Genomic DNA, 13,687 nt, shown 5'->3' on the forward strand with positions numbered 1-13,687 from the left:
GCAAACGAATAGCAGTTCAATAATAGTTATTATACCATGACTGTAAATGCACCAAAGTTCAGTTAGCTATTCACTTTCTTTAGCAAACAATTCTAAAGATTCCTCGTCAAAATCCTTCCTCTAAAACTGGCCTCTTGCTTGTAACACAAACAGATCTCGCCAGCATCCAGTCATCCACATTTAGTCTAATGACTGGTTTGCCAGTCTAAGGAAAATTCTAAAGGAGAAAAAAAAAACTTTCAAGCATCTTCCAACTTTCCATGAGATCCAAGGATTGCATTTTTATCTGCTGGCTAATAAAACCAACAAGCAGACGACAGGCAAACTGACTCCTGGAAGCAAGCCTTGAACGCATCTTAGCCGAGTCATAGTTTAAAGTAGTCTGGAACTGTTTCTTCTGGCGCTGAATCACTTATTACTTCCTGGGGAAAAAAGTGTAAAGAATGAAAAAGTCTTTATTTGTCCCTGAATGTGGAAATTGCCTTGTTTGGACAGCTATGAGAAATGAACAGTAAAATGCAGAAGTGAAGTGAAAACAGTGCTACAAGAACAGATGACAGTTTAAAAAAATAAGACTTTTAGAAAACAAATCTTTATATCATCCTATAAGAATCCCTCTTTTGCATTTTTTACTTTATAACTCCTCGTAGGTTTTCAGCATCGGCTTTTTTAATGCCTCGGGGGCAAAATTTGGGCTGTGCACATAAACACTAGCATCTTGTTTTCATATAACAATGTCAGCGGAAGTCAAGCAGAAATCTATTCATTTTTATGAGTCCCCAAACAGATGAATACAGCTATGTGACTAAAAACATCACCTTAGTTGGGTTAAAAAAAAAACACATCTAAAAAACAAAAAATATTTGCTTAATTCATTAGAACTTCTTTTTATTTCAAATAATTTCTTTGACATTCACATTACGCTAGCAAACATCTATTTTTTCTTCTTTTTTGTTTGTATCTGCACATCAACAGGCTATATAAGAGGTCCTGCTTTTAGCTGGAACACTGACTTTATTTAGGAAATGAGGCAAATCTGGCTGGTTCTGAGAGTGGTCAAATGATCAAAGATCAAGGCAGATGGCAATCACCGTTTCTACAGTCGGAGCTGAAGCCTTGAGAAAATAGTTGGACAATGTGACCCTTCACAGACTCCACCAATACAGTTCAAGTTGAATACGAAGCACCATTGTCATTGACAAAGGATTCTAACAAAGTCGAGTCATGAGGCATACAGTGACCCATTTAGGAGGGAAAAACAGTTTCATCCTGGGTCACTGATCTCACAGGCATGCAGGTGTCATGCTATCTGAGTCCAAGAGGAACTTGAATGCTGAAGTCGGTTGGCTGTGTGCACCTCTGATCGGGTCCAGAGGGACACAGCGGGAGGATGAGAGGAAGGAAGAGGGGGAGGTATGAGAGGAACACCGGGGAAAAGTTTCCAACAAAGTCTATGCTTGTAAATATTTCACTAGAAGTCATGCACTACATCCTATGCAACTGTTTTTTGCATTACGTTGGTAAAAGTGCTTTGGTAGTGGTCATCTCCTAATTTCTGTTTACTCCTTTGACAGTTTCACTCACAAATTAACAGCATTTTACCTCTTTTGTTTTTTTTTAAAATTGCACAGTAACATCTGGACAAAATAATGAAACCCTGTCATTTCTGAAGTATCCTGCTCCTCCACCGCCACCCAAAAGTAATTCTGTCTTTCTAATTAAGCCTCCAGATTTCTTTAAGCTTTGAAAAGTTACAATGGAAAGTGTCTAAACACTCCCCACACATATGCAGTCGGCTTCTTTCCAACAGCTGCAGCCAGGCTTCATGAAGACAAGGACAAAACGGGAATTACGCAATCCAGCTGTGTGTGCATACGGTCCCCGAGAAGGACCATATTAATGTTGGTGTGTGTGTGTGGGGGGGGTGGGGGTGGGGGGGTGGGGGGGGGTCAGACAATGCTATTAGAATGACCTGCTATTGTACAATTTTTGAGCTCTGCCAGAAAAGTTTCGTATTACGAGATGGCCAGATGCAGAAGCATTCAAAGAACATGAGTGAACAGTTCTCATCCACATGCAAAGCACCGATGGCCACAGTGGGAGAAGCACAGACAGATTTACACTGACATCCATAATATGTAAAGAAGAACACTGAAGCAGCTGGGAGGGGAAAAGAAATTAAAAGCTGTCTGCTCCTAACCGGTAGCTGCTTTGTTTACAGTACAGGAAAGGTTTAACTAGAAGTCAAATTTCTATAAAACTGCGTGGAGCAATAACAATATTTTACAAATAAGACATCTGGTTTGGTTGTCCGCCTTTGAGGTGATGGGACAACTCAAACATGTATTCCTTTATCCAGAAAAGGGGGCATTTGTTTACATTTTTTATCATATTCTAAATGAGAATCATGTTTTGGTATTGCATGTGTCTGTCTAATGCATGTTGATATAGCAAACACGGAATGTACATGCAAGAACAATCGCTAGAAAGTTGGCTTATCCCACATCATGAATGCATGATATATTAGCACAAAAAACGTATTATTTTCAGCACACATGAATAATTCTGCTTTGCTGATAAATAGGCAAAGCAAATGATAAAACAAAGCACACCAAGGTTATAAACAGCAAAATAAAGAAAACAAAAGCAAAATTTAGCAGAAGCCACAAACAAAGCCAGAAATGTTAAAAAAAAGGGGGGGGGGATTCTTGCTTTTTTATTAGCTTTTCAGCTTTCTTATTTGTTCAAAAATCTCATGTCTTGAGTCACATTTTTGTCCCGAGGCACAACCAGCTGAAACATCATGTGATCAGTTGTGCCTGTAACATATCTAGCAAGCCAGAACACTCATGCCTTTTTAGTTCAGCCTTCATCAGCCAAACTCCCCCAAATTTATGGAAACAAGCTCATCCTTTAGAAAGAGCTTGGATCATGTTTCAACAGAAAAACAGAAAATATCGGAGCAACAATGCATGCATTCATCCTTCTCAAATAAGCAAACCAAACCTCAGCTAGAACCAGACAGGGCTAACCTGGCTGAATGATTCCTATTTACTGAAATCAGAACCAAAAGACTGCAGGACGTTTAAGGAATAAACTGATTAACCTCCCATAGGAACCAGGTTGATGAGTTTCTGAAATAAACTCATCAACATGCCAGTACAGCACTTGTTAAAGAGATAAATGACACCCACATCAACACTGACCCAGTAAAAACATCAGTTTTAGAACTTTTTCCTCCCAGAGCAGCTTTTGATATTGTGGATTATTAAAATCTTTTGGACTTGGCAGACAAAGTGAGCGGGTTTATCAGGCACATTCTATATCTGAGGTAGGGCTGGGCGATATTGGATTTTTCATATCACGATATTGTTTTTTTCATATTGTGCGATAACGATATTAAAAACGATATCAAATTACTATATTTTTCAAAGTAATCTTTATTGCACACAGTTTTAAAAGACCACAAATAAATTCAAATGTTTGAACTTTCAAGTTTAACAGAAAAATAGACAAAAAATTGACACACAATTATCTCAATATAAAAAAAGTGCAATAAACTAAAAAAAACTCCCAAGAAACTCCTCAGTTTCTTTAAAATGCTCTTCAAGAAATTAAAGAAAGCTTAAAACAAAAATGTTCTTATTTAAATACTTTGTGCAACTTCGAATAGCTTTCAAAGACAAGTAAAAAAAGAACAACAGATCAACTTAAATGGCCTCCTATTCTGTGAGGCAACAAATAGGCACCATTGTCAGTGTGATTTCTGCTAAATGAACAAAAGCCTACAGATTGCGGGCAAGGAAGACAAGTGTAAAAATGCCGAATGTAAAGACTGCTGCTGCAGCGCAGGTCTTACCGTTGTTTTTGAAGTCTGGCATTGAGCATGCTCGAGGGGGTGGTGCTGCTTTAAGTGAGAAAAAAGGTTGGTGGTATTTCCACATTTATTAGGAACGTATCTTTGGCACAATTTGCAGTAGACGTTACTTTGACTTTTATCCGACTTTAGATAACCGAAAAACGTCCACACGGCGGAACTTTTCGGGCCGGTCCGTTCTACAATGCCTCTTGAACCTTCATCTGCGCCCGCTTGGCTCGAGTTTGTTAACTTCTCTTCAGACGGAACATTCATTTTCTGCAAGTGTTAGGATTTGCAACGCATGCAGATACTAGCTTGCATCCTAGCTTGTAAATAACGTTCACTCTAACTAGACGTGGCGCAGTTTATTCAGTGATTGCTCTAGCCCTGTGATACTTAATTCTGATTGGATAAGAGAGCGGGTCTTCCGGGGGTTTCTCCCGTGTTCATTTAAAACGAAAGTTTATCGCAATAGACTCATTTCACTATCGAAAAAAGGTAATATCGCAATAACGATAATTATCGTTTTATCGCCCAGCCCTAATCTGAGGTTATGTTATTTCCATTACTAATCATAAATCTGAGAGTCTGCAGTACCTCAAATATCAAACCTTAGACCTCTGCTGTTAAACCTGCATATACTCAAATGTTCCTCAGCACAGCTATGCAGATGACACTATGCTTTAACACCAAATCGTCATGTTCCACTAGACTCTCTGCTGCTTCTTAGCCCTTGTGCCTTTCTAGGCACTTTAACATGGGGAGTGGGGTCATCTAGAGCGCTAAACCTTTTTTCTTCGATGATATGTGATCTTCACTGGTGTCCATGGATAACATGAAATCCTCTTCACCTTTATCCACCTTTTACATAGGATAACACATCAATGTAAGGATGGACCCCATAGGATAGCACAAGGGTTAGAGCAGCTAAACTGCTGGATGCAGTCAAAGTTTCTTCAGTTAAACAGTAACAAAACACAGAACTGTACAGGGTGTACCCTGTTGGGAGAGGCTCCAACAACCCCTGTGACCTTGCATGGGCCAAAGCTGAAACAGAGGATGGATGGATGGAAAACAAGAAGTGTTAGAAAAACAAAAAGGAAAGACTAAAAGGAAATAAAGAGCTAAATAAAGAGCTAATTTCTAGATGTCTAACGGACTCAAACTGGAGTTTCAGTGCTCACATTAAAGCAACAACTAAACTAGCTTTTTACTATACCAATCAAACAGTAAGACTCAGAGGTCTCAAGTCAGGACAATATTTAGAGAAACTGGTTCAAGCTTTCATCTCCTACAGGCTGGACTAGTGTAACAGTCTTCTGTCTGCTCTTTCATAACACACTTAACCCTTTCACACCAGAGCTTTAGCTCCAGTTACGCAATTAACCTAATTCCAGTGGATGCTAAAGCAAAGAAAAAACAACCCTGCACTGATATGCAACACTTTACAGTGGTAAAGTGCTTACACAATCAACCAAAATCAACTGATCCTGTCACTGAGAAAAGCAGCTTTGCACGTAACTTCACATTAGTATTGTGTTTCATTTTATCGGTGCAAAGCCAATATGAAAAGCCACTTTTTTCAGCATTAGAATCAACAGATTAGTATTGATCGCATAAACAGTTGAAGGGTTATAGTATGTCAGAGAGCATGGGTTATTTAGGCATCAGCAGCGACATCTGCAGTGTTAGAGGATTAAAAAGCCGCAGCTCATTCAGAACACTGCTGAAAAGTTTTAACCAGAATCAGGTGAAAGATGACATTGCTCCTGTTCCTAAGTCCTTACACAGGCTGCCAGTAACAGAACAAACAGATTTTTAAGTACTGCTTCTAGTTTACACATCACCTAAAAGTGTGGATACCTGTCAGATGCACACCAAGACAGGTGAAGCTGCTCCAGCTAAGACAATGCACACAGGTAAAAGGAGCTTCCTGATGAACTCTTGTTTACCAGCTGCTTCTATATTTAGTTCCTTCCTGAAGCCTTTGTTTAAAATACTGCCGTTGATCTCCTAACATTCAAAACAACAACATTTCTGCTATGCCATCAACTGCTGGAGGGGCTGGGCAATGCAGGGTAGAAATAACCAATTACACATTTTTTTTAATACTCAAACTCATTACTAAATTACATTTTCCAAATACGTCAGGAACATTTGCATACAACTCATTGTTAAAATGTCTAAATAAACCATATCGCACACTTTCGTCGATTACAGGGGGTGTCAAACTCATTTTCACCGAGGGCCACATCAGCACAGTGGTTGTCCTCAAAGGGCCAGATAAAATGACATGGCGGGCCACATTTGGCCCGCCACGTGTTCTATTAGATTGATTTTGAAACAAGAAAGAAGTAAAAATAATTTGTGTCTGGAGGTTTTCTTCTAAGCCATATTTCCTTTGCTCAACACTGACAGCACCTTCCATTCTTATGCATCCTCTGACCATCCATTTACACTGCGATCATTAAAGTTTCATTAAATCTATTACATCTATCTACCTCAGATTTATCCGAGTTCATTACCTCATCCCTCCCACTCGATAAAAATATCCCCTTCCTCCTCTTTCATTAAACCTCCCAGCCTGTCTTGGACATGCTTTCTTCTCCAACACCTCCTTCCATCTTCTCCAGCTTCATCTAACATCCTGTCTCCTCAGGACATGTGTTTGGACAATTTAATTAAGAAAGACGTTCACCCTCAAATTCTGATGTACACAAAAACAACACTGGCTTTAAACAGCTATGTGTTACACCTCCAGCTGAAAACATCCAAATACACCCCCCTAGCATGAAGACAATGTGATGACAGCCTTGGCTAGACCAAGTCTAACAGCTTGTCATGTCCAGCTCAGTGTAGAAGGATTCAGCATGACTTCACAGACACCCACAGTGACCTGTAAGGAACCAAAATGCTGTTGCTCCAAATAGAAATAGAAATAGAAAAGCCTCACAGTTTTGGATTGATGCAAAAACAGACAGACACTAAAGATCTGCCCCTAAGCTACCTTCTATATGAAAGAAAAATGAGTCCTTTAAAAAGATATTGTTCCATTTTAAAGGCAAATTATCCGTATTAACGCAAGTTTGCTCAGATATTCGGATCAGGAATCAATCAGCAATATTACTCTGTTTTTACAAAAAGATATCTAGGACACAGTTGTTTGACTGTATAGAAGGATGTCATTCTAAACTCTTTTCTTATCATTATCTGATGGGATTTGAATCCTGTTATTAGACAGTATATCAGTCAAACCTTTACATCAAGACAAAGCCCTCCTCAAACTGCAGAGTTGCTAGTCTGAAGATCACAAGTCCAGACTTTGATGTACTCCAGGCGTCAATCTATAAATATCCTAAAGAGAAGCCGGGATAACAAGCACCCTCATGCTGGAAGGCCACCTGATGCAGCAAATGCAAAACATCTTCTTGCTTAAAGCATGAAATGATTGATGATAAACCTCAACATCTTGGACTACAACACCTCTTCTATGGGTTGTGAAGGAACTCAAGGGTATTTTTTTTTAATCCAACAAACAACTGAAGCAAAAGAAAAGCAAACTCTCAGGAGCTTTTGACTAGAGGCTAACAACCTGCTCACTGTTCTGAGTTTTCACAAGCATTTCACAGCCAACAGTCTTCAAAAGAAAATCCTAGCTGTACCCTTTTTCCTGCCCCTTTGTATTCCCTATCTCCTTATCCGTGGAGACGACTGCCTCTCATCCTCTTGTCCTTCAGTCAGACTTGGCTGATATGCTCTGCTAGCCTGAAGTTCACCTCACTCCGACTGACCAGAGCACACAGAGGGGCTGCATCCTGGCGCCAACACACGCGCAGAGCACACAGTGCACACACAAAGCTTCAATTCAGACAAACACTTCCTATTTTATGTAAGAGCAGCTTTATAATGTTCAGTACTGGTTTTTGAAGGCCCTAAACTGAAACTAAAAAATACAGTAGAAGAACAAAGTTACATTAATTAAACAGGTTACTGACCAAAAGATGAAAAAGAATCAAAGAAAACAGTCAGCACAAGAAAAGACCAGACAGAAGTGAAAATAAACAGCAGCAATATGCCTTAATATAAGTAGTTATTAGTACTTGTGGATGACAAAGACACTTTATTTGGCCTCAGTCACAACTGTCCTGACAGGTAGATAAAGGCTATCTGCAGCCAAACAATGGGCAAACCAGTATGGGGCACGCTGGTTGTCTGCACCACATATCAAAGTTGTAGATCCTGCTTAGTGAGCACGTAGAGTGAAAACGTTCATGCACATTTTTTTTTCTACAGGCATGATGCAAGCGACACGTCGAAGCAAACATCGATAGTGAAGTAGGTGAGACCTAGGCACATGGTACATCCCAAACCCTGGGCACTGTGCAGGGGGCCCAGGAGTGTTGTTCAAGTGATGAGTGCTCACTCCTTGCATGCAGCCTGCGAGTTAGAATTGAGGAAATCAGCCAACCAGAATGTAGTTGTGTGGGCATCCTACGAGCGTCCTACGGGCACTCATGAATCACATGCACGAGCATTAGGGCTGGACGATATGAGGAAAACTCACGAAATGCGATATTAGTGATCATTATTGCGATGACGATATAACTTGCGATACTTGAACAAATAGCAAAACAACAAAAACATTTCCATTTCACTGCAACAGTTTAATTTAAATAAGGGTCAAAAAATCTTAAATTATTCTCCAAATGACCCTCGTCTACATAGGGAGCCAACATCTAACATAAAAGCTCCATCTGATTGGTCAACAACATCAAGGGCTCCATCTGATTGATCAAATGCATAAATGGATTTATTCGATTCGTTAAATAGTTCAAGCTGCCATAAGATTATTTTAGCACATTTAAGGTTTACCATTTATAGCGATTTTCGCTGACTTTTGCGATAAGGATATTGCACAGCTTAAAATCACGATAACGATAAATTTGCGGTTTATTGTGTAGGCCTAACAAGCATGGTAAGAGTGTGGCATTAGAGAATCATAAGACAGCATCACCTGTACATCAGCAACTTACATTATCCTTACAAATACTTCATGATACACTAACCACACGCACGACAATGCTACGTTCCATTTTCCTGACGCACCTAAAGGGGGCCGTACCAGCCTCAAGTGAACTGCAACACACGTGCGCTCCCCTTAGGATACAGCCCCTCCTGTCTGCAACTCTATGGACCCAGACAATCCAAAAGCCCACATCAGTGTGCATGTGACCACGGTTTTAGGTATGAGGGATTTGCTTTATGAATATTAGGGCTTGGTATCACTGTTCATATGATAAATCATTTAAAAGATTCTATTAGATTTATTAGGGCTGCACGATATGAGGAAAACTCGTGATATGCGATATTGGTTATTAATATTGCGATAATGATATAAATTGCGGTATATAAACAAATAGCAAAAAAACAAAAACATCATTTCCATTTCACTGCAACAGTTTAAAAATATACTCCAAATGACCCTTGGCGACATAGGAGGCAAACATCAAACATAAAAGGGCTCATCTGATTGATCAAAATTGTAAACTGGTCCTTCCGATTGGTTAAATGCATAAAGGGATTTATTTCATTTGTTCAATATTTCAAGCTGCCATGAGTTTGTTTTAGCACATTTAAGGTAACCATTTATTGCGATTTTTGCCGTCTTTTGCGGTATGCATATTGCACAGCTTGATTTCGCGATAACAAAAATTTGCGGTATATTGTGCAGGCCTAAGATTTATGATTTGATGCAATTTGATTAACGATCCATCTATTCTTCAAATTGATGTTTAGAAAACAATTTTGTTTGACTATGAAAATCTATTTTTAAGGTAAATAAAAAGTGATATAAACTCAACAAAAATGAAAGTTTCCTTTCTAAAAATATACATATTTACATTACTAGTTAATGTGAAGTAATTATTTTGCCAAGACAAATACAGGAAAATACTTCAAGGGGTCTGATTGAGATGGAGTTTAGATCAAAATATTAACTATTTTTTAGGGCAATCAATGGGTACAAAAATACAAAATCAACTAATGTCTGATATAAACTCTCATTTACAACAATAGGAAAACAATTTACCCAAGAAGGAGGTCCGAGAATTTTTTTAGCAAACAGCTAAACTAGTCAAACATCCTTTTCCCCAACTAACAAAAACGAAACAACTAAACAAAAACTAATTGGGTATGTTGGATGACATGATGTGAGATTTAGAAGAACAACTGCCAATCAACAGCTTTAAATTGTATCTCATGGTTGATAATCCCTAATCTGACATCAGACAGCCAGCACTTTAATCCCATCAGAGGACTGAGGGATTACGACAGCCTGTCAAGAAGCTTCTATTCCCGCTCCATCACATGGGCTTTACTTCAATGCTGACATCTAGAAACTACAAGGATGAGCAACAGAAACCGGAAGGAAAAAAAAAGGTTTTATAAACCATATTTTCTCAGACTGCATTTCCTAGAAAAAACTAAACATCTGTTGGGATGTTTTTAAAACAATCTTTCATTCATTTGTGGTGTTTAAACTTTCTTCTTGAAGTTCCTCTTTCAGTGATTCTTTCATTCATTTCAGGGGGAATCTCTTGTTTACTTCATGAAAAGGGTGACATATTCTTCTTTCATTTCCTTCTTAATTGTCTTCTTGTGACAGTTTCTGCTTGAATCTCCTTACCATCTTTCTAAGAGAAGATACAAATCCCTGCAGAATTGATGAAGCTCATTCAGTCTTCTTTGTGAACAATACACAAGAATAATAAAGTCCCAGTCCAGTCATCTTCTGATATATTTTTAAATCGTTCCCAGTGGTCTTTTAATCACGGGTATGCTGTTTTTAGCCAATATACATAAATAAAATTAAAAAATAAATAAAAAACATTTTCTAAGAGTTTCTGCAGAGTGCCGGGAGTTCAGCAGAAATGTGCCAGAGTTTTGGGCAGAGTAAGCCTGCCCCCACTTCCAATCATCCATTTGTTTACACTCTGTAGCTAGCTTATAGCCCCTCACAACCCCAACAAAGCATTACAGGTGCAACAAAAATGGCGAGCAACATCGGAGCTATCTAGCTGTACAGTTTGGAGCCAGCGGAAGAGAAAAACTAAGACAGACGGATAGAATCGTCCATCAGAATGGAACGGAGGAGGGAGCTTGTGGCTTGCTTTAGTAGCTTCTACATAACAGGTTTTCCCAACTGCATTTTTTTTTCATCTGCTACTGATTCACAACAATTTGATTTACAGACAATACTCAGCAATTAGGGGTGTAACGATATACGTAGTTGAACCAAAGCGTTTCAGTGCCGCAGTTACGGTTCAGTTCACTTATGTACCGTTTCGGTACGTTTTTCTTTGTTTTTTTGTACGCTCTCCTGTGTGGGAACACTTTGGCTTCGTTGTCAGCATCCATGAAGGAAAAAGACAACTGGATAAGTCGAATGTTTTGTGTTGACATTGTTACACGAAGATAGCGTATGCCACAGTAACACATCCAATCTGTTAACGAACTTGAAACGGCATCACCAAACTGTAACAATCGGGTCTACGAGAAAAGAAAATGTGCAAGTTAACATTTCTTTTTTTTCAGGCTAGTGTTAAGTATCAAAAGTTTTGGGTTCCTGGCAGCTAATAGTTTTTCTTATTTTTTTCTGCAGATCACCCACATACATACTTTATTAATCTCCCAAGGGAGAAATTCAGGTGTCTGGCATCAAAACACACACAATAAATAACAATAAAATAATAGTTCATAAATTAGCAGTTCATATCGGGCAGATTTGTTAAACAGCAGTACCGAACCAAAATGTACCAAACCGAGCCCTGGGAAATTCTGAATCGGACCGAATTGAGATTTTTAGCGTATCGTTACACCCCTATAAGCAACTTTAAGCCTAATTTATTTATATAAATATATATCCTCCATCATCAGATAATATGCCACCAGAAAATGTTAAAAGCACCAAAAACGTGATTTTCTTTAAAATCTTTGAGAGAGCACTTGCAGTCAAAGAAAGAAAAAAGACAAACGGAAAAGACGGATGGATGGCGAGGATAATCACATCGGTGTCTGCACCTCCATCTCTTCAACATCTTATTAAAGCTGACAAAGGCGAGAAGTTCTCTCTTTGTCTGCAGCTGCGAGGTCAAGTTACATCTTGGGGGCTGAGGAGGCAAAATACACGCTTGCTTCAGACTACAGATAACAGCCGGGAGGGAGGTTAACAGGAGAGGAGGTGTCATTGAAGGGGGTTAGGAGTCCCCCTCCTCCACCTCCTCCTGCAGAAGGGGGGATGCTGCTGCTGCTGGAGGCTGCCTCTTGGCTTACAGCTTGGGATGGGCAACACCCCAAAAAAAAGACATAGCTTGATTCATTTCAACAAATAAAAATCAACAACTTAGTAGAACTGTAAATCACATTTTACAAAGAAGTCAATTCGATTTTTCTTTTTTTGGTTTAGTCTAATACTACATGTAAGATTTTAAGGCTATTTTTTTTGTGGTTTTTTAAGGCAGGACAAACATAAGACTATAACGTGATGTAGGCCGGCTGGAGGTGAAGGCAGGTGCCTATAAGAAGTTAAGACAAAAGACTAAACAACAAAAACACACGCTAGGAAAATCATGAGATATGTTTATAGATATCAAAAAGGAGGGGTTTTTTCCATTTATTTTAGAGGTGGAAGACTTGGGTTGTTATTTTGCCCTTAATACCAAAAACTGGGTGTGGACACACTTTTAAAAAAGGTACAATTTGACAGAGGAATTAAAATAAAACTCAATTTCGTCATGGTTGTTCATGAAGTTGGAAGCTAGTAGACCCGGCGGTCCCCCCCTGGCCCCCCGCCCCGTCTGGCCGCCTGTTGTGCGCCCCGTGTCCGCTATTGTTCCCCGCGATGTCACAGCCGTTAAGGTGCATGTCGGATTAGCTTTAGCTTTAGCTCAAAAGGCGCTAGCAGCGGAGTTAGCCGTTTTTTTTTTTCTCCACAAAGCTCCGCGCTCACGGAGCACCTTTCTCCCACTCCCGAGCCTCCCCGCAGGCTCAGCCGTCCCCGCGGCGGACGACGCCAGAACACAAAGCAAAAACCACTGAAAAGTACTTCGAAGAGCTGAAACTCACCCAGAGCTCCGTTCCCCAACTCATTGCGGGTCCCTCTGACTGAATTTCCCCCCTGGTTTGGAAGCAGTTTTCCCGGCGTGCACTCTGGAAATGTGCCGCTGATAGTCCGGTCTGACTGAGCGACTGCCTGCCTCCTTCGTGTCGTCCTACCCGTCCTACCCCTCCTTCACCTCCTTCGCCCGAACCGCCGGAGACGCCCCAAAAGCGGAGACACCGGACCGCAGGGCCCCAAACAACTGCTGGATTACTGCTTTATAGCTGTTTTACACTTTAAAGGAAAAAATGAAAAAATAAGTGCAAATTTAAAAAAAAAAGACAGAGGGGGAGAAATAAAGTTATTTCTCAAATAAACAAACAGACTACTGTTCCAATAACGTTCAAAATGAGAAACAATCCAATTAAAGAAAGAGAGAACAAAAGAAAGAGATACTTGTTGACAGAAAATAGTGTTAAAACTAGCAAAACTATTAACAATAAATAAAGTACATGCATCTAAAATTTTAATTTGTTGATGAAACAAGTGTTGATTAATATTATTTAAATGTATATTTACTATTTCAAATGCCTTAAGATTAATTTATACTGAATTGTGTCTTTTTTTAAGTGAGCTACAGACTATAGGCTAAAATGTGTACTAAATTACTCCAAGAAATTACTTTATCTTTTGTGGTACATAAACTATTTCATTGGTAAGTACTACGCAAT

The 13,687-nt window shown here is 39.4% G+C and overlaps 1 protein-coding gene across 3 annotated transcripts in view; it reads right to left on the bottom strand.

The window, feature by feature from the left end:
• The window catches only part of fnbp1l (formin binding protein 1 like), a 43,578-nt gene extending 30,365 nt beyond the window's left edge, over positions 1-13,213 (bottom strand). The window contains exon 1 of one of the 3 annotated variants that reach the window (XM_020702532.2): positions 12,983-13,213. In XM_020702532.2, the coding sequence (XP_020558191.1) occupies positions 12,983-13,006 (24 nt within the window). In that variant the 5' untranslated portion in view covers positions 13,007-13,213. The remainder of the gene's footprint in view (positions 1-12,982) is intronic. The other 2 variants (XM_020702531.2, XM_004068056.4) reach the window with 2 other exon arrangements.
• Positions 13,214-13,687: the final 474 nt, after the last annotated feature.

The sequence above is a fragment of the Oryzias latipes genome, chromosome 4 (genome assembly GCF_002234675.1).
Source record: "Oryzias latipes chromosome 4, ASM223467v1".
In the NCBI taxonomy this organism is placed as follows: Eukaryota; Metazoa; Chordata; class Actinopteri; order Beloniformes; family Adrianichthyidae; genus Oryzias; species Oryzias latipes.